Source organism: Camelus bactrianus, chromosome 35 (genome assembly GCF_048773025.1).
Source record: "Camelus bactrianus isolate YW-2024 breed Bactrian camel chromosome 35, ASM4877302v1, whole genome shotgun sequence".
NCBI classification, from domain to species: domain Eukaryota; kingdom Metazoa; phylum Chordata; class Mammalia; order Artiodactyla; family Camelidae; genus Camelus; species Camelus bactrianus.
Window position 1 is genome coordinate 13,766,146 of NC_133573.1, and position 24,905 is coordinate 13,791,050.

The 24,905-nt window shown below is 45.4% G+C and overlaps 1 protein-coding gene across 2 annotated transcripts; it reads left to right on the plus strand.

Moving 5' to 3' along the window:
- The first annotated feature begins 368 nt into the window (after positions 1-368).
- On the plus strand, positions 369-24,667 carry MAP3K8 (mitogen-activated protein kinase kinase kinase 8). 2 transcript variants are annotated; one of them, XM_010958422.3, is made up of 8 exons: positions 369-1,159; positions 5,128-5,486; positions 12,746-12,913; positions 15,041-15,302; positions 16,781-16,887; positions 21,571-21,723; positions 22,378-22,624; positions 23,527-24,667. In XM_010958422.3, exons 2-8 carry the CDS (start codon positions 5,151-5,153, stop codon positions 23,655-23,657), a joined length of 1,404 nt encoding a protein of 467 aa, XP_010956724.1. In that variant the 5' UTR covers positions 369-1,159; positions 5,128-5,150; the 3' UTR covers positions 23,658-24,667. The 2 variants fall into 2 exon arrangements, with proteins under 2 accessions (XP_010956724.1, XP_010956716.1); XM_010958414.3 differs by lacking the exon at positions 369-1,159 and adding an exon at positions 1,182-1,543.
- The last annotated feature ends 238 nt before the right edge of the window (positions 24,668-24,905 follow it).

The window sequence follows — 24,905 nt, forward strand, 5'->3', positions numbered from 1 at the left end:
TCCCTCGAACTTTCTTCTGGCTTCACCGAGAGTAAACGCTTTCCACTCGAGAAGGAAGAACACTCTAGACGAACTTCGATTTTCTTCCCAAGCAAGACGGAGACTCTCAGACTGGGATTAGGAGGAGATCAGTGCAGATACACTCCGTAATTGGGCGGTGCCGCAAAATAACCAGTTCCAATAAAAGCTGTAAAGAGCGAAACCAGGTTTCGCTAAGTACCCCGGCCCCGGTCCAAGCGCTCGCCCTCCGCCCACCCAGAGGCCGCCCCTCCCGAGCACGTAAACTGGAGTTGGTGCGTGCGGAGCACAGATCAGCGAACTCTGTGTGCGTGACCAGAAGTGAAATCTGAGCGGGGCGGGCCGCGGTTCTGGGAAGCTCCCTGCGCCTCCTTGCAGCGCTGGGCGCCTCTGTTCCCCCGCCCCCACGCCCAGCCCCCCCCCTCCCCAATTCCTCTGGCGTGGGGGGATGGGGACGCGGGAAAGTGCCGGGGACACCCGAGGAGCGCCGTGGGCGCCAGCACGTTAGGAAATACGATCTTCCTTCGGGGGCGGGTAAGGGGTGCGGAGGCACGATCGCCCTTTCCAACTGCGCATCGGGGCGCCCTCTACCATCGGAGGGAAAACTCGTAGGTGTTTTCCCAGGCGGTCGGCCGGGGCCACGCAGCGGTCCCGGCCCCGGGGAGAGGAGGCGTGGCGAGGTCCATCCAGCTCGCGGCGCGCGCTCCTCCCCGGTCCCGCCTCCAGCTCCCCCCGGCGCCCCGAGGGCAAGAGGGGGGAGGACGGAATTTCCCAGCGCGGGGGCTCGGGCTGCCCCGCAACCCGGCGGGCTCTTTCTGTTTACGGAGAAAAAGGGGAAATGGAAAAGGCGGGGAGGCGGCGGCTGGAGTCCGCTGCGCCGCCCCTCGGCCGGCTCAGACGCCGTGAGTCAGGGGCCGACGAGGGCGGCCCGGGCGCGCGGGCGGCGCAGGGCTCAGTCTGCTGCTCGGGCCCGGACGACGCACCACGCTGAGGCCAGTCACCCTGGCTCCCGTTTCTGCCGCCGCCGGACCTCGGGGCCCCGGCGCGCCCGGCTCCCGGGGGCCGCCCGCCAGCTGCGCGGCGAGCCGTCGGGGGACAGCGGCTGGAGCGCTCGGCCAGCCGGGGCGCGAGGAGGCCGCAGGTAATGCATAGTCGGGGGCTTGGGGGTGTCGTTACGATCGCAGCCCTGCTGGGTGCCCCGGCGGTTCCCACCCGGGAATCCGGGAAGCCCCGGCATCATAGTGGAGTCCAGGGCTCCGGGAAGGTGGGAGCTTGCTCGCCTCCCGCTGCCGCGCTGCGGTCCTACGCGCAGGTCGCCGCTGCACCTGGCACGGCTGGAAAGCACCTTGCGCAAGGGTCTCACCGGCCGCGCCTCGCGACTCCTCCCCCTTCCTCCTCCTTCCTGGATCCCTAGCGTGCGAGCGGCGCAGGTCCCGGCAGTGCGCGGGGAGGCAGCCACCCGCTGTCACCGTGCCTCCCGCCGCGCGCGCCACCCGCATGGCTGCACTCTCCCTGGCCAGACCCGGTGAGTGCACCCCGGAGGCTGGGGCCCCACTGCCGCTCGCCCTTACTCTGGATGGGTGCTTTTTTAATTTGCAAGCCCTTTAAGGCTCCCCTCGCCGTGAGGCACCGGAGTGGGGGTGGGGGTTGGCGGGGCTGAGAGCTTTCGAAGAGCTGAAACTTAATTTCATGCTTGCGTCCTGGAGTCTATTCTGTGACTAATAATAGAGCCGAACACGAACGCTGGGCTTTCGGCCTAAGAAAGAATATTAAGGGGGAAAAGTTATTTCGCAGATGTTTCCCGGTGGCAATGCGGTATCAGGACTCCGGAGTTCTAGTTCTAGGCAGGGAACCGCGCTGAGAAGGAAGCAGAGTACAGATTGTCCCAGACGTGACTAGGGAAGACCGCTAGCTGTCTTTTGGTGAAACATCTCAATGTCCGTGTCAGTTTTGGAAAAGACATGTTTTGGCCCAGAATAAAGGACTGCTCCGGATAAAAACAGGGAAAGAAGCACTGAGGTAGTTGCTTTCCGTGTCTGTGGCCTGAGTCTTCAGTATTTGCCGAGTAGAACGTAGCCTGAATCAGCAAACGCCCCCAAATCTGATGGGTTGAGGTTTGTGTGCAGTATTTCTGCAGATGTCCTATGAGGAAAATCGGATAGTTGAGGCATCTAGAGGTTTTGAAGCAGAGTGGCTGTCCTTCTAATACAGCTAGAATGGTGTCATTCTAGGGCTTTGTGAGAACAAAAATATTATTGAGGGAAAAAAAAAACCCTTACAGAAGATGTGCCTTCAGGGGCAATGTACAATTTTGGCAGAAAAAAAAATCTTTTAAATGGGAAGTAACACAAGGTAAAATCATCCTTTGTTAGGTGGAAGTTTATGCCAGTAATCTTGACCATTTTCATTCACATTTACCAGGAAACACTCAACTTTTGTTTATGTGGATGGAAGTGGCCGAGAGTATGACATTCATATTTAGGAGTAGTATTTTCTCTTGATTTTGTTGACGATTTCAGAAATAATTCAGAGCAGATCATTTTAACTGTATCTGCCCATTTGTCCATCTCTAAAATTGGTAACAAGCAGGGATTTAGTGCAAATTCTTACTGTAAACCGTGTGGGGAAGGAACCTTTTTGCTAAAGTAGAATACAGATACCTTCACCATTCATACTCTTTCTGGATGGCTCCTGATCTTGAATTAACTCGGAAACTAGCCTCCTGTCTGCTTAGTTAAGACCTGAAAGTGCTGAGGCTTTTTTTGTGTGTGTTGGGGGGGGCATTTAGTGGGTGGACCGATAGTCAGGGTTGTCTTGGGAGCAGGCAGATTTGAGTGAGCTGAGGCTGGTACTGCTAAGGAATTAGTGGCACTGAAGACAGTTCTGGTGTCACACACCCCTCCACCTCCTTGCCCTTCCTCCCTTCCCTCCTTCCCTCCTTCCCTTCCCCAGCGCCCAGATGAGAGACGTATTTCACCTCTTAGGTTTTACATTTAAATGCTCCAGACTTTTTGCTGCGTGTAAAAACCAAAACCTGCCTTTCTTCTCTGACCTGTAAACTGTATGGACCTTTCCCTCTCTTTCTATAGACATGTTACCGCCAGAAACTACTTTCTCTCTGATTAACCATTTGATTAAACCCAGGGGCCTTGGAACTTTTCATCCAGTGGGGTTCCAAGTTGGGCTGCTTTTGTTTTAATTCCTTTTTTTTTTTTCTCAGCAAATTCTCCAAGTAGAAACTGCAACTAAATGACCCCATGAAACCCAAGTCGAATGTTCCTCCACTGACCTAAGAAATTCCTTTCATAACTCAACAGACTCCAAGAGCCTGAATCAGAGTCTTCCTCAGAGACGTGCAAGGTGTCAGAGACGGAGCTTCCTTCGCTCTGTAGATGTAACCATGCTGATAACAGCCATCAAAGCACTTCATAAGTTTCTGCCTTTTTTTCTTCATGTCTTATTTTAGATAGTCTTTAAAACCTTGCGGTGAAGAAGCAGGGGAATAGGTAGTCACATCCCATATGCAGATAAGAAAGGAGGCCTGAAGCAGTCTCTGCAAAGCCAGGAATCTGACTGCACACCTCTCTTTGGTGCACGGATTAGCAACCTCAAATGACACAGTTTATTTACCGTGTGCCAGACACTGCACCAAGCATCTTATGCTCGTGACCTCTTTTAATCCTCACAACCACCTGTGAGGGACGTGCTGTTACCACTTCCATTTTTCAGATGGGGGACGCTCAGGTGCCCTGAAGTTAAAGGATGTGCCCAAGATGGTGCAGACAGTAAAGGAGGGAGGGGTTGAGATTTGATCGCCGGCAGTGAGTCAGACTATAGGATGTTAGACTGCTTTCCACAGACACAATTTTGTACATCAGATCATCCAGTAACTTTATAATGACACTAAATTGTCTGGTTCTTTTCCCAAATGAAATTCACCAAAGGGCCTCTGTCTGGTCCTGGAGGCAGGTGGTCCCAAGATGGAATATTTCCCAGAGCTTTGTGCTTGTGCTCCTGTGGCTTTGAGCACTGCGTGCTGAATGCCTTGAAGGCTTGTGCTTTGAGGAACCTGAAACGTCTTGAAGAGAGAGGCTGTGCTTTCAGGAGCACAGTAGTTTAAGCAGACACATGTACCTTTAAATTCTCTTAGATCTCGTAAGTCCTTTTATCTTTAATCCTGTGGAATGGAGTTGTTCCAAAATCCTGAGTAACCCCAAGTGTGGTTCCTGATTTGTAGATAAGAGCTGAAATACAGTTCTGGCTAATCAGAGTTTACTTGGCCTTGCCCAAGCCTTGCTTATGATAGACTGGGCTTCCTTGGCCTCTAGAGAATCACCGAGCTAGACATTAAATTAATCTTCTTGGGCCTTTGAGATGTACTATGAAAGAACCCTGGTTTCAGGAGGGAGCACTGATTGACAGGTTAAATGAAACTTCTCCTTTCTCATACCATCCTTGGCAGAAAGAGGATTTGAGATCTGTTGTCTCCCTTCTAAATAAGCTGTTTAACTTACTTGCATAAGAATTATTCCTGAAACTTGACTTATTATCATCATTATATTTGCTTAAATCAAAATCTATTTCACAAGCTTCTGGCTTCAGGGCCCGAATTTTATTTGTAAAGTTAGCTCATTGAATTTGATGTTGTAGTTTCTTTCTTTCTTTATTCTTTTTTTTTTTTTTTTTATCACCCAAGGCATAAAAGCCACAGAAATCGTGCAGGAAGGATTGTCCCCTTGGGGGAGCAGCAGGGTTGGAAGCTGTCAAGGGCCAGGAGCCTCAGCTCGTCAAATTCCTGCACTGCTCTAGTTCATGCTTATGTCTGGTGAAAGTTTGTTTTCAGTGGCTCTAACTGATGCCACCAGCTCCATGAGTGAGTGACAAGTGAGATCTCTGGACCTCAGGTTTCCCCTCTGTCACACGAGCGGTGGACTGAAGGTCATCTGAGGTCCCCTTCTTCACTTGACTTCACACACACTGTTGACACAGAGCCCTTATTTTATAAACAAGGCATGCAAGCAGCCTTCTCCCCATTCTTCTGTCAGTTTCCTGTTGATTTCAAATGCAGTAGGAATATAGCAAACCAAGTTGTTGTCTTCTCTTTTGCAGACTCTCTGGAGAGCCCGAGAGTGATGGAGTACATGAGCACCGGAAGTGACAATAACGATGAAATCGACCTATTAATGAAGCATTTGAACGTGTCCGATGTAATAGACATTATGGAAAATATTTACGCGAGCGAAGAGCCGGCAGTTTATGAACCCAGCCTGATGACCATGTGTCAGGACAGTAATCAGAACGAGGAGCGGTCTGAGTCTCTGCTGCTCAGTGGCCAGGAGGTGCCGTGGTTGTCGTCGGTCAGATATGGAACCGTGGAGGATTTGCTTGCTTTTGCAAACCACATATCCAACACCGCAAAGCGTCTATATGGACACCGACCACAAGAATCGGGAATTTTATTAAATATGGTATGTTTTTTTTTTCCCTGATCAGTTGAGTGCTGTGCATTCAGCTCACTGCTGCAGCTTTCATTTAATGTGGAGTGAGGTCTGAACTTGGTTTAGACTGGCTGCCAGGTATGTTTTATTAAAATGTAGTATCTGTAAGAATCACTTCCATGTTCAAGATGCAAAAAAAAAAAAAGTCTTCTTTAAAAGTTCCATTTAAAGAATCTTTTCTGTATTTTAGGAGTAGTTCTACAAATAGGCAGTGAAGAAGAAAGAATTTTAATTTAATGATTCATTCAGGAGCTCATTTGTCATTTAGGCAGAAGGGAGAGGCTTATTGAAACTCCATTTGAGAAGGGAATAAAGACTCCATTTTTAATTAATATATGTATATTTTATTGAAGTATAGTTGCTGTACAATTTTATATAAGTTACAGGTGTAGTGTAGCGAGTCACAATTTTTAAAGGTTATACTCCGTTTATGGTTATAAAATATTGGCTCCATTCTCTGTGTTGTACAGTACGTCCTTTTAGCTTATTTATACATAACAGTTTGCACCTCTTAATCCTCTACCCCGATATTGCCCCTCCCCCTTCTCACTGGGGACCACTGGTTTGTTCTTTGTATCTGTGAGTCTGCTTTTTGTTATCCTCACTAGTTTATTTTTAGATTCCACAAAAAAATGATATCATATAGTATTTATCTTTCTCTGTCTGACTTACTTCACTTAGGATTAATACCCTCCCAAGTCCGTCCATGTTGTTGCATATGGCAAGATTTTCTTCTTTTCTACGGCTGAGTAGTATTGCATTGTGTATATATATCTATATACAGCACATCTTCTTTAGCCAGTCATCTGTTGATGGACACCGAGGTTGCTTCCATGTCTTGGCTATTGTAAAATAGTGCTGCTGTGAACACTGGTTGCATATATATTTTGGAATTAGTGTTTTGTTTTGTTTTGTTTTTTCAGATATACACCCAGGAGTGGAACTGCTGGGTTTTATGGTAGTTGTGTTTTTAGTTTTTTGAGAAACATCTGTACTGTTTTCCACAGCGGCTGTACCAATTTACATTCCCGCCGACAGTGTATGAGGGCTCCCTTTTCTCCACATCCTCGCCAAAGCTTGTTATCTGTGTTCTTTCTGATGTCACTTCGAGCATCTTTTCATATGCCTGTTTGCTATCTGCATGTCATCTTTGGAAAAATGTCTGTTCAGGTCTTCTGCTCACTTTTTAGTTGGGCTGCTTGTTTTTTGATGTCGAGCTGTTTATATAGTTTGGACATTAACCCTTTATTGGCCATACCACTTGCAAATATTTTCTCCTAGTTGGTGTTTTGTTTTGTCAGTGGTTTCCTTTGCTGTGCAAAATCTTTGAAGTTTAATTAGGTCCCACTGGTTTATTTTTGCTTTTATTTCCTTTGCTTTAGGCGACAGATCCAAAAAATATATATATTGCTATTTAATTACTATTTTTGAAGGCTGAATTTTTTTGCTCCTCTCTTGTCACATCTTGAAATGTCACAATATTACTATTGGCTAAATTCGGTTCTTGCAGAAATGTAGTTTGTGGGCAGTAGATAGTTATCCACAGATTCACTCTCTTTAATTGGCAAAGTGTGAATGACAAATGATATGTTTGTTTAGTCATCCCAAGTATGCAAATCATCCAAAATATTGTGACAACACTCAGTTGCCACAGTAGAAGATCAGGTGATGTTTTTAGGTGTGCCCAGGATTCCGTCCGTCTCTTAGTGTGTCAAAGGTGAACACAGGTGCTGGCTACAGGTGATCTAATTTTTCAAATAAAACAATTCACAAAGGAGTAGGTGGTAACTTGCAAAATCTGCGTATTGATGAAAGTGCCTCCCTCTCCTTTGGTCTAAATGGCAAGATGGCTCATGTGTGGAGGTCAGGACTGGACAACTAAAGAGTCTGAACAAAGTACTTAATTACTTTGTTTTTTTTGTGCACCACATTCATTCAGTTAAAAACAACGCAGCGATTTAGGTCAGCTTTGTAGTGAATTGTTTTGTTAGAAGCCAGCTGTGTTCAGCTATTGCTCAATTTGCAGCAAGATGGAAAACTTACATTTTGCAAAATAAAAATTACATTTTGCATAACTGTATGGCTTGCTTTGGTCTGGGTACACCAAACTGTATTTGATAGTTGACGTCACCTTGAGAAGAGTACTTCTTTTTATACATAGGAAGTGACAGTTTGAATTAGGAGCGATACCTGATTTTCTTAGCTGAAACATACCTGGAGAACTCTGGTTCAGAGTGGCATAGGTGTCCCCGATCAGACACCAAATGTTTATGTATTTCTCTCTCTTGCTCATTTTTTTACATTTGTTAAAATGGGTGTTTTAAAAGGAAACTGCAGAATAAACACGTTATTTTTGCTTGTAAATACATAGAATTTATTTCATCTGGTTCATCAGACTGATGAGAGATGGTCCATGGGGTTGGGGATGATTGGAAGGGAATTCAGGAAAATTATAAAGAGTACAAAGAGTAGATTCCTGAAGGTTTTGGTGTGGGAAGAAAAAAAAGGCTGATGCAGCAAAGGACAGAAATGAAGACACTGAAAGAGGTAAAAATTTTATCAGCCAAGGGTAAGAGTGAAATATTGCCAGTCCCTGCCATGGGGCCTGCACTCCAGAAATGAACCATTGCACACTCAGGAGAAAATTTAATACTGGGACGTATCATAAAAGCAGGGATCTTTAAAACTTTCAGAAAGCTTTTCAGTTTAAAAAATGATCAAAAACATAAAACAACACAAGAGGTCTTAAAATGGAATGGAATAACAAGAGAAGGGAGAAATGCACAGGAATGTGGCCCATGCCTCATTGGGTAAATCATTCCGTGGGTGAGAGTTCTGGGGGCCTTGGTTGGCTTTCCTGTCACTGCCCTTAAGGGCTGGATACATGCTGGTGACGGCTAGTAACCGGTCACAGCTCTGTGATTTATAAATAACAGCATAGGAGCGACTTGCCATCCCACATCACAGCAAGTCTGAGACAAGATGTTGGAGGCAGTGAAGTTGGCTTCCAGCTTCCTTCATCCTCACACTGTGCTCTCCTTGGAACTATCCCACAGCCAAGACCTTCCTCTTCCCGTGGTCCTTCCCCTAAGACTCTATGAAAACTTTTCTCTTGTGGCCTTGCTGGTCTCTGTTTCTCTGTTTTACAAGATGACAGCTAATTATGTACCAAACAGATTGGTTCCAAGGTAAAGTTGACCCAAAAGTGTATCTACCTAGGGACCAAATGCTTTCCTTCCAGAACTCATCCACTCATGTGCTAGTCAGAGCTTGGACATCTGCAGGGTAGGAGGACTGCTTCAGGTGCTAGAGATTCAATGTTGAACAGTCTGTGTTCCCTGGTAGTTTTCAGCCTGCAGAAGCAGGAGGCAAGTAAACAGGCAATTATAGTCCAGTGTGGTACTTCCCAGTGAGCTACACCCTGATCGCTATGGAAACGGTCAGACGGGATGCTTCACATAACTATGAGCATGGGTAGGAGGAAGGGAGAATGTCTGAGGCTTCCAAGAGGAACTGATGTGCAAGTTACTGAGTTGGAGCCAGTTAGATGAGGAGGACAGACAGCAGAGAATGTTCCAGATGGAGAGAATGGGAGGCACAGATGCCTGGTGTGTTCCAGGCAACCAACAACCACGACGCCCATGGAGTTGATTAGACGGGGTGGAGGACCAGGACAACAAGAAAATCCTGCAACACAGGCATCTTAAAGGGTGGTCTGCGTGGGGGTGCATGTGAATGCTATTCTCTTAAAAATAATATTTACAAAGCTTCCAGCAATATCCTGCAGGGTCAGGGAGGACACTTGAAGAGGCCCACCTCAGGGTCGCTTTGTGTGCAAGTGCCACAGGTTACTTATAATCCAGACCCACACGTGCCCTCGTCTGGGGGTGCACAGCCTAACACGAGCTCTGAACACTCAGCTCTTTGCTGATCACTTGGGAAGTGGAGGAGCTCCAGAGAGCTCGCTCATAGATGGAAGGGTTAGTCATGGAGCCCAGGTCTCAAAAAAAAAAAACTTAAACATGTACTTGAGTCAAAGCCTCCGTCTGGTGCTTGAATCACCCCATTCATCATCGCCAATAATTGCTGGAGCATTTTGGTCTGTGCTTCGATGTTGGTGATGAAGTGTTCATCATGTACTGGGGCGTTTAATGTCACATCGGGCCCATGCTGATCGTAGGAAAGTCCTTCCTTAGACAGCACTAAAATCCATCTCCGACACGCCTTATCCTGGTCCTGCTTTTTGGTGATAAAAAATGTATATATCTGATGAGTTGTGGTGAAGATTGTAGGCCCTTGAAGGTATCTCAGCTCTGAAATGGACTAGTTGTGTGACATTGGGCTATGACAGCCCTCTATGCCTCAGTTTACTCATCTGTAAAATGGGTAACAATAGGTAAGATGACCACATTCGCTCTATATAGTTGCTGTGTGGAACAGATAATGAACACACGTGACCTGGTGACACAGAGTGAGTGTTGAAAGGATGTGAGGCGTTGCAGTGGTGGTTTTCACTCTCCTTCCTACGACAGTCCTCCAGTGTCTAAGACCTGCACAGTCCCCATGTCTTCCCTCCTCTCTCACCGACACTTCTAGTCATTCCGGCTTATCTCGCGTGCTGTGGGGTGACCTTCCTTCTCCTCCGAGTGGTGGCCTCTGGTCTCGAGCTTGTGCCAGTGCCCTCTTACAGCCCAGAACTTGAACATGGCCATCCCTTTGCTGTGGGACCAACAGAGCAGGACAGAGCCAGGCTGGCCTTTGTTCTAGATTCCAGGCCTGAGTGCAGCCTGAGGTCACGCAGGTCCCTTATGGAATTATTCTTGCGGGCACACCTAAGGCCTTTTCTCAAGGGCTGCCGCGACAGTGATCTAGGCGAGGAGATGGAAAGCTTGCTTACAGGCTCTGCACTTGACAGTGGCTTTGGAACACTGAGGAGTTAGCAGAGAGAATGAACAGCATGCATTTCCATAAGATTATTTGGTGGGGCCCCTAGAAAGAAGAAGAAGAAGGGGAAAAAGCCTTTCCAAACCCAAATAGGGAAGGTCAAGGGCTCGGGGAAGATCCAGGGACGTTGCAGAACCACAGACTGGCCAACACTTGTGTGTCACATTGCACGTTCAGGGACTGTCATCAGAGGTGGCGTGGAGAACTTGTGGGTGTTCAGAGGAGGGTCCACAGAACGGGGAGGGGACTGTAAAACCAGGCGAAGGAACTTGCAGTATTTGATCTGAAGAGGAGACGGCCAAGGTGTGCTCAGTGATGGGTAAGTGGAGGCTTCTAATAACTGGGTTTTAATCATGGCTCAGCCTTAATTACAGCCTCTGGAAGATCAAAGCATTTTGTCCAAAGAACAGGGACTGTGGCTTTGGGGTCAGACAGACCTGAGTTTGAATCCTGGCTCTGTCTCCACCTAAAAGTTAGGTCACCACTTGAAGCCAGTTTCCTTGTCTGTAAATGGAGCTAAAACATGATGCTTACCCCCGAGGACTGTTGTGAGACTTAGCTGAGTGAAGGTATGAGATACTCGGCACAGTGCCTGGCCCAGAATTAGCCCGTGGCAGACGGCTGTTATCATTACTTCTCATCCTCTTGGCTAGAGTAAGAGGACACCGGGTCACAGTGGGTGACAGCAGATTTGGGTTGGACAAAAGCAGAACTTTCACGAAGGCGAGCTAAGCATGGAAGTGGATTCCTGGAGAATCAAGTGAAATTGAGTCCCCTGAGTGCCATGAGCGGGGCCTCTTCTGAATGTGGGAAGGGCCTAAATGCATCACGTTCCCGGCGTGCTGGCAATGCAGCCTCCCGTAACTCAGATGACACGCTTCTTGAAAGCAGGTCATATTTCACACTCAGCCAGACCGGGGCCTCTGCTTCATCGTGTTACCTCTTGGGTCCCGCACGGAGGGCGTGCTCCGTAAATACTTCATCTTTCAGTGTAGTGACTTCACATTTCTAAGTATTTGAGTGGTTCTCTGCTTCATTCCCTGACTAAGCTTGAGCACGTCTGTTGGTGGGGTGTAGCCAAGATTAGCAATAATGGATCCAAGTGAATAACGCTTACGGTCACCAGGATTTCTCCCGGAGCCGTGACGGCACACAGAGACCCGGGCATCCACAGATGAATCGGGTGTTCCTTCCTGCCCCACGTGATCTGCATTTCTCTTCTGCTTCTTCCATTCCTGAGATAACTTTGTGTCACTTTGATAGATTCATAATCCCCGGATTCATAGTCTGAAGTCACAATAGTGCTAATTAACATGTCAGTGAAAACCTGTATTTTTCAGAGTCCAGCCCTTGAAAGAACACTCCACACCTTTTTTTTAGGCACGTGCTCTGGGTCACATCTTCCATGGACTGTCTTCTTAATTTGTTTTCATTTTAATTATAATTATTTCTCCTTTTAATTTTTCACTTCTTAAAAATTGTGATAGCCATTACATGCAGTAAAGCACATAGCTCTCTGCTGTCCAGTTTGATGAGTTTTGACAACGGCACATATCCTGATAGCCCATGCTGCCATCAGGGTATCTCTCTCAATTTCCGACTCAACTGGTTGAAACCTCTTATTTGAAGTGTTTGCTGACTCATGAACCCTCAGAGGTCAAGGGCCATCTGTTTCTTGTCCTTAGATGCCTCCTCAGCACCAAACACAGTGCCTGGCATGTATCATGCCCTCAATAAGTATTAAATGAGTAAGCAGGTGAGAAACAATTCTTTTACTCAAGTAGCACTGGCGACTCACAGCTCTGCCATAACACATTGTTTTCCAGACTCCTCCGTGTTCATCAGTCAATTTCTACACTCTCTCTGTATGCATCATCTCTGAGTAAGACTTATGCAGACTAACAGGTTAGCACATTCTAACTGGAAACAAGGCAGCTTGCGTGCCCAACTTATATTTGTGCAATCTTTATTTTCAGCCTTTTGGTCACGGCAGTCATGCTCCCACAGATAAATCATTTTTCAGCTTCTATTTGGCAATGAATTACTCACCAGGAGCTAGAAATACGAGCAGGTCTGACCCGGGACGTGTCTCTGTTACATGCTTTCTCTGTCATGCCGAAGCTCTAAATATAGTCCCTGCACACTGTTATGGTTACATACAGTGACATTAGTTTCCAACAGGGCGTGTAGGAATGCAGTCTAATGTAACCAGTTTCCAAAGGGTGGGTCTTAGAACAAGGACTTTGCTGAAATTCTCACCCTCCCGCATTTTCACTCTGTTGCAGGTGATCACTCCCCGGAATGGACGTTATCAGATAGACTCTGATGTCCTGCTCATCCCTTGGAAGCTGACGTACAGGAACATTGGCTCCGATTTCATTCCTCGGGGGGCCTTTGGAAAAGTGTACTTAGCCCAGGACATAAAGACGAAGAAAAGAATGGCGTGTAAATTGGTATGTACTTCATAACCAGACAGCGTGCCCTGCGTGTTGGGCATTGTGGCTCTTGTGTGTTTATTTGCTTTCCTCACAGCCGGCTACCCTTGGACTGGATCTTATCTAAGGATGCTCTGTCCAAAAAAGCATCTATGTTTCTAGATCTATTTGCTACCTGCCCCTAAGTCTGCTGAAGTGCACAGTTGATTTTCATCTCGTTTGCTTTGATTAAAAAGAAAGCACTGGCTTATTTGGCATCAGTGTGGGAAACCGCATCCCTCCTGTGGCCCGGTGGCAGGGGGAAGGGAGCTGTCCTGCAGGAGCAAATTTTGCTGCTCCTTTAATCCCACCCCCTGGAGAGGGGACCAGGCGGGGAAACAGATGCTGGGAAAGCTGCCAGGCTTCTCAGGACTGCAGATTAAAGGGCTGAGTTTAAATAGACCAAGTACTGGAAATACCTCGTCTCTTCTCACTGAGCAGTCATTACTGAGCTGCTCCCACTTTGGAAGACTGTTTGGTAGGACCTACCACAGGGAACGCACACACGCCCGGTGACCAGCAGTCCCGCTTCTGCGGGCGTACACTCAACAGGCTTGCGCATGTGGTCACCGGGAACTGTGTGCCAGGATGTTCATAGCAGTATTTGTAATAGCCCCGAACTGGAATGTTTCCAGATGCTGAAAGGTAGTATGTTTACACAATGGGATGCAGTACAGAAAAGAGATGATTCACAGCTGTACTGATGTAGATACAGCTACATGAGGTTAGGCCAAACGACCAGGCACAGAATAAGATCTGCTGTCATGAGATTCCATGTCTACAACGGCCCAAAACAAAGGCTGAACAAACCGGTGCTGCTGGTAGTCAGGTGAGCAGGTGCCTGTGAGGAGTGGCGGCAGACAGGGGTCAGGAGGGGGTTTCTGGGGTGCTGGTAGCGGTCTGTTTCCTGTCTTGATGGTGGTTATGTGGGTTTGTTCAGTTGAAAATTCACTGAGTTTGATACTTAACCAGTTTTCCACTTTTATGTGTGTCTGTTTTAAAGGTTTTTTTTAATACAATAAAATAAACTCACTTCTGATTTAACAAAAACCAAAATGGAAAATAATTACTGAATATTATCTTAATCTCTGTTATCATAGAAAGAGCAACAATATGTTGGCCTCATTTTTTACTCCATCAAGGCTGGCTAGAGCATCTTTTATTAAAAGGAAAAAAAGGACGTACTTACTACTAACTTACTGTAGTAAGTCATTTGAAGGTTGCATTTGGAAGGAGATATGCCTAAGTTTTTAAAAAAATCTGGAGATATTTTATAAAGCTCTTAGAACCAAAGTGGCCCATTTTTCAGTTTCATTACAGAAAAATGGCTCTGTGGGTTTGTTTTCCTTGAAGTGCTTATATTTAATTTTTAAGTAGTATTTTTTCTTAAAAAAGAGAAACATACAAGATGATTAACAATCCCACACAGGTTCAAAAGGATGCAGGCTGAAAAATGAGATCTCTTTCCTTGAGGCAACTACTGTTCATGGGTTCTTACATATCCTTCAAGAAAATTTCTATGGACATGTATATATTTGCTGAAAATTATTTTTCAAATGGGAACATAGCATATGGCCTTCTGCATCTTGCTTTTTCCAGTCTAACACTGTATTTTGGAGACATTCTATATCTATCTATACTGAATTCCTTCCCTATTAATGCCTTCCAATCTTTCATAGAATAGACGACCAGTGCTATTCAGGTGCACTGTTAGACCATGAACTGTGAGGCCAAACATGTCTTATTTCATGACAAGGAATACTGAAAATATGACCTCAAATCTAGGTGCCACAGAAATTACACGTGAGAAATTATTTCTTTTGATTTGATCATGAATCATTCTTTGGTTGGATGTCTATATTCTAAATGAAGTAGTATTTCATTATTTTGTTTTTAATTTCCTTATTTTGAGTATTTTACCTGAAGCAGACATAAAGGCAGATCTCAAGTAAACATCATCTTAACTTGGCAGGACAGCTTGATAACACATGCAATCCTCGAGGGGGTGTATTTGCCTTCTGGTTGGCAGGTTGACCTATATTGTGTATACATTTTTTTCATTATCCTGTGGTTGTTTAGAATCTTCCTTGTATTATTGTGTTCCAGATCCCAGTAGACCAGTTTAAGCCATCTGACGTAGAAATCCAGGCTTGCTTCCGGCACGAGAACATCGCTGAGTTGTATGGCGCGGTTCTGTGGGGCGAAACCGTCCATCTCTTCATGGAAGCAGGCGAGGGAGGGTCTGTTCTGGAGAAACTGGAGAGCTGTGGACCAATGAGAGAATTTGAAATTATCTGGGTGACAAAGCATGTTCTCAAGGGACTTGATTTTCTACACTCGAAGAAAGTGATTCACCATGATATTAAACGTGAGTTTATCTTTGGATGGGTCCCTTTTTGGCTTAAAGAAACTAGTTAGACCGCAGGCAGACAGGCTCCTCCCTTCAGTCTGAAGGTCCTCAGCGGCAGGGAGGATCCCCAATCCCAACCCGACCCCCACCCTGGGAGCACTTTTCACTGTCCTCCATTGGGCTCTGGAAACACACTGTAGAGTCAAGTGAGGTCAGTAAAGCTTTCCAAGTCATAGGAAGAATGATTTTCCAGTTGTTGTGGAAAAGATGATAGCCACACGTCAGTAACAACTGCCTATGCCCTTGTTAATGAGGCTTTTAAAGCAGTTATTTCCTTAAAAACACAGTCAATATTTTTGGAAAACAAGTAGCTTTCTAAGTCTGAATGCTAATTTGTCAACAGTCCATTAAAGAAGCCTTCACTGACTGCATTCTAGGAGTGAGAGACTGTGGAGAAATACTCGAGAGAGACCCACCACGAACCCCTAATATCTAATGAGCAATCGGACTCGCACAACTTGTGCTGACAAAAAGTGGGTCTTTTACTTTTTTGTTTTAGAAAGTGGCTTGATAATAGTAGGCTTATATCTTAGACTCTGAAACAATGTATCAAATATTTAAAAATATTCTTCCAGCTTTACTGAGATATAGTTGACACACAACATGTGAGTTTAAGGTGTACGATGTAATAATGACTTGATACATGTATAGATTGCAAAATGATCACCGCAATAACGTTAGTTAAAGCATCTATCACTTCACATGTTTATATTTTTTTTTGTGGTGAGAACTTTTAAAATCTACTGTCTTAGCAACTTGCAGATGTACAATACAGTATTGGTAAACAGAGTCACCATGCTGTACATTACATCCCCAGGACTTATTTTTCTTACTACTGGAAGTTTGTACTCCCATGTTTTGGCCCCCTGCCCCACCACCCCTGGCAACCACTCTGTTCTCTGTTCCTATGAGTTTGTTGTTCTTGCTGTTCTTTAAAAAATTTCTCACGTAAGTGAGATCATATGGTATTTGTCTTACATTGCTTAGCATAATGCCCTCAGAGTTCATCAGTGTTCTCACAAATAGCAGGATTTCCTGCCTTTTTATGACTAAATAATATTCCACTATATGTATATCTCACATAATCTATATATATGACATATCACAAAATTTATATATATATCTCTCATCTTCTTTATCCATTTGTCCATTGATGGGCACTTAGGTTGTTTCCATGTCTTGGCTGTTGTATTTTGAGAATTATTAATGGCTGCAATCATTTATATCCACCTTGGCTGAATTCTTGACAAATCTGAAGTGATTTTTACCTAAACTCTCACCCAGATTCATCCTTCTTTATTGAATACAATAATACACCTATTTTAGTAGGGGAAGCATTTCGATCTATATTTAGAACTCATTGTTTTAAATAATGTTTTCATTTTATGTATGAATGTCTACACAATTTTTGACTGAACATTCTTCTCTCTCTATAGCTAGCAACATTGTTTTCATGTCCACAAAAGCTGTTTTGGTGGATTTTGGTCTCAGTGTTCAAATGACTGAAGAGATCTATTTTCCTAAGGACCTCCGAGGAACAGAGGTAATTATAGTCAACAGGAATGGGCAAAAATCTTATTAAGAGGAAAAATAAAATGTTCTAGCTTTACTGCGAAAAGGACAAAGAAGGGAAGGAAAACCATTGGATTAAATCATTACTATCGATGGAACATACTAAACGCGCATTCTCTCTCTGCCAAATATTCAATTCAGCACTTTATTTTTTTTATTGAAGTACAGTCAGTTACGATGTGTTGATCTCTGGTGTCCAGCACAATGCCCAGTCATGCATATACACACATATATTTGTTTTCATATTTTAGCGCTTTACAATAAATTACATTATTTTATCTTCGTAACAACCTTGTTATTGGTAAACACCGTTATCGTAGGCAAATACTATCATTCCCATTTTAAAATAAGAAAATAAGCTTGAAGAGGTTAATTAAAGTGCCCAAAGTTCCTCAGCCACCAATACATCAGAGACTTGAAACTATTTTTTTTCTGAGTCTAAAGTCTAAGGTTTAATTTCTATGTAACTTTTTAATGTAATGAATATATGTTTCTGGCATAACCAATATTTTTGGTTCAATTACAGCCAGAACTGTCATGGTCATTAATAACATTTATTGAGAACTGACAACATTTCTGGTCTCCCTTTAATCCTGGAAGTCTTATAATAAACCTCCTTTATTTTAGTAGAAATATATCTTATTTGAAGATAGGAGCTTGCTATAACATTTAACTCATTTGTGAAGCAAAAACAACAAACACAAAATGTTCCTGATTCTAAATGGGATTCAGGGAAATGCATTCATGGGCTTTCAATATTAGAATCAGTAGTTGATTCGTGTAGTGTCTATTGAGCATCTGGTGTGCTCAGGCTGTCATGGGTACCAGGGACGGAGCACTGGACAAGCCCACAGTGGACTTTCTACTTGCGGGAAAGGACCTGTTTTAAATTTACCCGAATTATGAAGGACTGATAGTTGAGCTCACAGTAGGTTGTGGTAGGCATGGGGTTGGATTTACCTGGGAAGGTAAATGGGGGTAGAAGTTGTCTTCCTGACCCACCTCCATTACTATGGGATGCTCAACCAGCCTCCCAGCCCGGGCCCTTCTCTCTGTTGAAAGTGCCCACAGGAAATGGAGAGGGGGTGGCTGGCTGCACCTTTACCTCAAGATTACCAGGTCAGTCCTAGTGTTCAACCAAATGGTAACCTTTAGTTTAGCTAGAAGATGTATTGCACTGAACCCTGCTGCAGTACAAAAAAAAAAAAAAATGTGTGCATTTCAAACCAAGATTCTGTAAGCCTTTTCTTAACTTTCTCAAAGGAAAGACTCTCCTGGACAGGAGAAGAAATCCTTGGTTTTGCTGTTATTACCGAAGTTATTCTGGAAAATACTTGGGAGAGGATTGTTGAGAGTTGTCTCTGAGCAGAGACATATTCAGAAAATAAAACTGTAGTCTTATTTTTTTAAGGAACGTTTTAGTCTCCAGATCTTAAGAACCCTTCACCAAAGCACAAAATTTAATAAGACTTAATGCTTACGACATGGTTTTTTTTGGAAAATATTTCAGCATATTTTGGCAGTAGTCAGACGTTCAGATATGGGACAGTCTACCCTTTTTCCTGGAGCCGGTTTGAGAAACAAACTATTTATGGTATTAAAGATGGAAAATACCTTTCTCTTCCCAGAAGTGTGATCAAATTGAACATTTTGCAATAGCTGGAGAGAGACATCCCCTTTCTGGGATTTTCTTGCAGAAGGAGAGTGGATGCTGGAGTATGAGATAAGAACACGGTGTCTAGCCCTGAGCAGTGTCTGCACTGAGGTCTTTTCTCCAAATGTACATTGCTGCTTATGAAGTGCTGAACCAGCTTTGGTGTTCCTAGTTCCAAACCCTTGTAAGCAGCCTGCCTTTGTTTACTGTCCATGAGGCACTCAGGAGATGAAGTGTGAAGCTGCTAGTGAACGCTCTCAGCAAGCTTGTCTTGCCTCCTCATACTTAGACAGCCAAGAAGATGTAGTTAGTCAAAGTCAACCTTGCAGACTCGCTTTACATTAGAACTTGACTGATCACTTGGCCACCACGTAGCTGTCAATGATTTCTGATCCCCCCAACATGGCTCACGAATCCAAACACTGGTCCCCTGCAGCAACTGTATGAACATGATCTTGTAACCATGTGATACACACACACACGGCTTATCTGGCATATCTTTTGTGTGTGTGTGTGTGTGTGTGTGTTTGGTTTGTTTGTCTGTTTGTTAATGGAGGTACCGGGGACTAAACCCAGGCCCTTGTGCATGCCAAGCATGCGCTCTACCACTGAGCTCTATCCCCTTCCCCTGGCATATCTTTAATCTATTGTTTTTGAATTACCTGGTACAGAAAAAGAATAAAGAGTGAACGTGAATAACTAATTAGAATCACTTTTATGGCATGGTTCAGTCTTTTCAGTTCTTATGTAAGTTAACAAGTCACAGCACATGTACACACACACACACACACACACACACACACACACACAGTCTTGCCCTTTGTAATAGATGTGTTGCAAGGTCAAGGCTTTGACCTTGACCTTTGCTTCAGTGCCCGCACCTGAGGGTGCACAACTCCCAGAGAGCCTGCGGGGGTCCCACCAGGCCTGTTTCATGGCTGCAGTCAGCTGGCCTGCAGTCCTTAACCCCACGCCCTGCTGCTTTGGCTGCTGTGGAGTTTGAGGAAGTAGGATCTGTGAGCCAAGGAACTCTGGGCAGAGGCTGGGGGTGGGAATCTGCCTAGGGGGCAGCCACCAGGCTACCAGGTGGAGAGGATGCTGCCGTCCCCAAATGCACCATCACACAGCACCTCCGGGGCCCACGGGCACAGTGGCCACTGGTGACACCAACAGTAACGCGCTGTCTAATCCCTTTAGGGGTGGGGGGAGGGGGAGGGGGCGGCCTCAGTTGACTGCCATCCCACCCACTGCGTGTGCTGCCAAACTTGGTGATTTTATTTAGTAAGAAAGTCCCTCAAGATCCAAATACTCTGTCGTTGCTCTAGGGGAAGTTTGAGAACAGGGAGCTTGGTTTAGCCTGTTTGCTGAGACAGAGACAGAGAGACAGGCAGAGAGAGGAAGGGAGGGAGGGAGGGAGGAGGAACAAGGCCGGGAACCAAAGCCAGCCAGCCGGAAGTGTGTTATAGGAAGGACTGGAACCGCGTTGGGAGGGGAAACTGGGCAATTTCCCCAGTTTTTGTAAGCCGGTTCTTTACTCTGAAATGTATTCTGGGAACACTCACCTCCTTCTCCACAAATGACAGGCAGTATTAAAACTTCTTAAAGCCAAATACTGACAGTGAGGGTAGTGACTGTGTCTGTACCGGCCGTGACGACGGGGTACAGCCCGTGGGTCCGGGCTCACCAGCATTTGCTCTTTCTCTCCTTCTTTATATTTAGAAACAAACACTCCTTAGAGAAACTCTTTCTGAAACGAACCCCCCTTTGCCAGCGCTGGCTCACAGAGCCAAAGAGTGCGCAGACAGTGTTACCAGCACGACTTTTAATATTTACCTGCTGGGCTACCTGGTAGGTGGAACTAAGAAGCAGTTCATAGAAATGACCACTTAGGACCCCTTTTCCAACGTTACACTTTGAGTTCTTTTCCACATACTCGGTGCTAATGCCCTGTGCACTTCTGCCTCTTACTGCTGCAGATAATTAGAGGTTTGGTGTTTTAATGACCAACATGAAAGGAGGACATGTATTTGCAGGGTCCATTTAAATATAAAAGGAATTGGTGTTTTAATAGAAACATTTTTTTTAAATTGAAGTAGAGTCGGTTTACAATGTTGTATTACTTTCTGGTGTACAGCACAGTGATTCAGTGATACATGTACATACATAGATTCCTGCTCCTAGTCTTTTTCATTATAGGTTATTACAAGACATTGAATATAGTTCCCTGTGCTCTACAGGGGGACCTTGCTGTTTATCTATTTTACACACAGTAGTTAGTATCTGCAAATCCTGAACTCCCAATTTATCCTTCCACCCTGCCCCAACCATAAGTTTGCTTTCTATGCCTGTGAGTCTGTTTTGTAAATAAGTTCATTTGTGTCATTTTTTTAGATTCCACATGTAAGTGGTATCATATGATATTTTTCTTTCTGTCTGATCTACTTCACTTATTACTTTATTTTTCTCTTTTGTATGATAATCTCTGCATCCATCCATGTTGCTGCAAATGGCATTATTTTATTCTTTCTTATGGCTGAGTAGTATTCCATTGTATAAATATACCACAACTTCTTTATCCAGTCATCTGTTGATGGACACTTAGGTTGCTTCCATGTCTTGGCTATTGTAAACAGTGCTGTGAGGGACATCAGGGTGCATGTATCTTTTCGAATTAGAGGCATTAAATGTTGATCCAGGCTTTGCAGAACTTTGATGAGGGGGAGTCGCAGGTGGGTCCTTTGCTGCCAGTCCCATCACGTGTTCATTCTGTGGGGAAAGGTGTTCTTTGGCTGCAGGGGCACCTCGGCCAGAGCTGCCTGGCTCCCCGAGGGTCTGTGCTGCTTCACTTAAGGGAACGTAGCAGTGACGTGCTCTTCTGAAAGGATGATGTGTGCAATGAATATGGTGAAGGGGGACGAGCCAGCTTCCAGAACCGGATGAGGGAACTGGTACCCAGACAGATGAGGGGAGTCATGCTAATGTGTCCTGCTTCTCTTTCAGATTTACATGAGCCCAGAGGTGATCCTCTGCAGGGGTCATTCAACCAAAGCGGACATCTACAGCCTGGGAGCCACGCTCATCCACATGCAGACGGGCACCCCGCCCTGGGTGAAGCGCTACCCGCGCTCCGCCTACCCCTCCTACCTGTACATAGTAAGTGGGGCAGCTGGCGCGAGGGCGGAGGGAGAGAGCTGTCCTTTCTCCGGGAACACTCACCCTGAGGGGGATAATGCTGAATGAGGGACCCAGGGGAGGGAGCTGCAAGTTCCTCCCACACTGAGGGATGGTCCAGTCTTGCAAAGACATCACTGTTTCAGCGGGAAGCTACCAAAATGTGCATTGCACGGAATAATATGCTGTTCCGTCATACAGGACGCCACTTAGAAGCATCAGAGTGGCATAGGTCATTGAGCCAAGGAACTTGTAGATGTTCTTTGAACACTTCCCCCCGCCCCAAAGATACTAGATTATAGATCCCTGTGGCAGCCTGGCACGTGGTGAAGCATGGTGAACACTGAGTATGTTGAGGCAGGTACATCCCCGTGACCTCACAGTGACCTTGGCTGCTCCCATTCAAAACCGCCCCTGTTTATCCAGACCTAACATCCATCTTTGACTGCTGTAAATCAAAAGATGGGTTTAACTTGGTGTCCTTTGGAAACGGAAGGAAAATTTGTTCAAGGGTAGGAACTATAGTTGCTTCAGGGCATGTGGTGGGAAGCCAAGGACTTGCCAGGTCCTGTAACCAGAATGCTTGAGGGTCTCTGCCTGCCCTTGATGCTGAGAGAGCTGTCTGTCTGTCGCTAGATCCACAAGCAAGCACCCCCTCTGGAAGATATCTCTGAAGACTGCAGCCCCGCCATGAGAGAGCTGATGGAGGCCGCCCTGGAGAGGAACCCCCACCACCGCCCCGGGGCGGCCGCCCTCCTGAAGCACGAGGCCCTGAACCCCCCCAGGGAGGACCAGCCCCGCTGTCAGAGCCTGGACTCTGCCCTCTTTGAGCGGAAAAGGCTGCTGAGCCGGAAGGAGCTGGAGCTTCCGGAGAACATCGCGGGTACGGACGCCCTGCTGTGTGCGGGGCCCTGGCTGCCCCTCCTTCTCTGTCTTCATCCAGCTTCCCATGGAGCTCATAAAAACACTTGGGGAAAAAAAAAATGAAGTGACTCCTTGCGTGCTATAAGTTGTTTGAGAAACTTCAGCCAGAATGTTAGCAAGAGTGTATTTTTAAAAACTGGCTCATTTACCAGCAAAGTCTGACAGGTTTCTGGTGCACATGGAGGTAGAGCAGACACTGAGAATCGCCTCTGCCTTGCTTTTTTGCAACAGAGATGAGCATTTGCCTTAAAAAAACAGATCAGGCATGACGGTTTGGCTGCTGGCAGAGAGCGGGGTTCTGGTCAGTGCAGTCGTGGTAAGCCACGCCAGCCCTTGGTTGGAAGCATCACGGCACTAGTAAAACATTGAGTTTGAAGTCAGCTGGCGTTTCTGTCTTCCTCTGCGTAAAATCTCATGGCCAGCTGTGAAACTTTCCCACTTAGGAAAGTCAGGGACGCATTCCGGGAGCACTGAATACACACGGAGAGAGGTTTCTATTTTTATGATGAAACTGTGGCATTCTTAATCCATGTGGGACTAAACCCAGACGTCACGCCTGGGACGCTGGTTTGTGTTTCTCCGCTTCTTGTCTGACTTTTCTGCATTGGAAGAGAGCCACCTGGGGTGTGGGAACACAGGTCAGGAGTTCAGGCTGCTTGTGGTCGCTGACTCTGTTTTTGAATTCTTTGCTGTATGTCGCATTGCATCAACTAGCCCACAGTGTTCGACTCGCCAGCTCTTTAATACCACCACAGCCCGATGCTGCTTCGTGAGGTTCAAAATACTTATTTTTCAAAGGAACACATGTATTTTTGAACGTGTCCCCTGGTCATTTATTTTTTTCAATGTTTCCCTTTTCAGATTCTTCGTGCACAGGAAGCACTGAGGAGTCAGAGGTGCTAAAGAGACAGCGTTCTCTCTACATAGACCTGGGGGCCCTGGCTGGCTATTTCAACCTCGTCCGGGGTCCACCAACCCTGGAATACGGCTGACTGATGGCGTCCTTTGCCCTCCGTTACGACTCAGCGTTTCTCTCTCTCTGGGAAGCTGGTTCTGCTGACTCTGCACCGGGGCTCTGCCGAGTGAATTGTGCATTCCTTAGCCGGGCTCCCGTGGGCTCACAGTTGTGACTCCATGTGGCTCCGGCGTGCTCTGGTTGGTGAAGCTGCCCTGGGACCCACCAGGCTGGAAGGGACTCACCTCTCAGGTGGTACGTCTGACGCACAGGATGCTAGGACTTACACGGAAGGATGGCTTCTGGTGACTGATTTCATTCACTGTGCACTTTGCTCGAAATTTTTAAAAGATGCCAATCACAAGGATAATATACTAGCCTGAAATGACTATTCTTGGGTTCTAACTTAAATCTGGGAACTTCGTGTAACTCAAAACAGTTGTGTGTATATTGGTGTACATTATATGATAACCCTCTGAGCCTTTGTCAGTAAATTCCAATATATATTAAAATCTTTATATTTTGGGTGAAGAGAACAACTTGAATATTGTAGCAATAAGCTGAACTAATGTCTTAAAAATGGCCAACTGGTTAACGGGGGGCCATCTGACAGCAGGCCACGAGTCACGGGTTCTGTTATGTTCCTATGGAAACATTTTGTATTGTACATGCTATGCTTAAAACATTTAAAACATGATGTTTTGAATGTGGATAAAACTGTGTTAAACCACATAATTTCTGTACATCCCAAAGGATGAAATTGTGACCTTTAAGAAAAATGGAAATGTTTATAAATTATTAATGATGCTACTTTTATAATTAAGGCTCTTTTCTTTAAAGCATTTGTATATGAAAATAGCATACTGTGTATGTTTTCTATCAAATGCCTTCATGAATCTTTCACATCTGTATGTACGTAGTTTTAACACTGTAAAGTATGTGAGCATTCCTACTTAAAGTAAGTTTTTACATCATGCAAATGAAAACAACACTTTTATCCGACGTGCCTGGTCAAATCAACTGAATAAATTCAACATGTTGCCTTAATTATAGTAAAGAGTGTGATTCTCAGCTGGGACTGGGATGGGTCACGGGGGCTGGGAAATAGGTTGGAGGAGAACATGAGCCAGGAGGAAGCAGACAACGTCTGAGAGCTTTGCAAACTGTATGTCTCCTCTTCTGCTGCTGTGTTAAGCACTGTGTTTCATCCCTTCAGTACATAGTGGTCGGAAAATAATTCTTGGCCGCTGGTTCAGTCTGTGTTGTTCTATTTTGCATCTTGCTT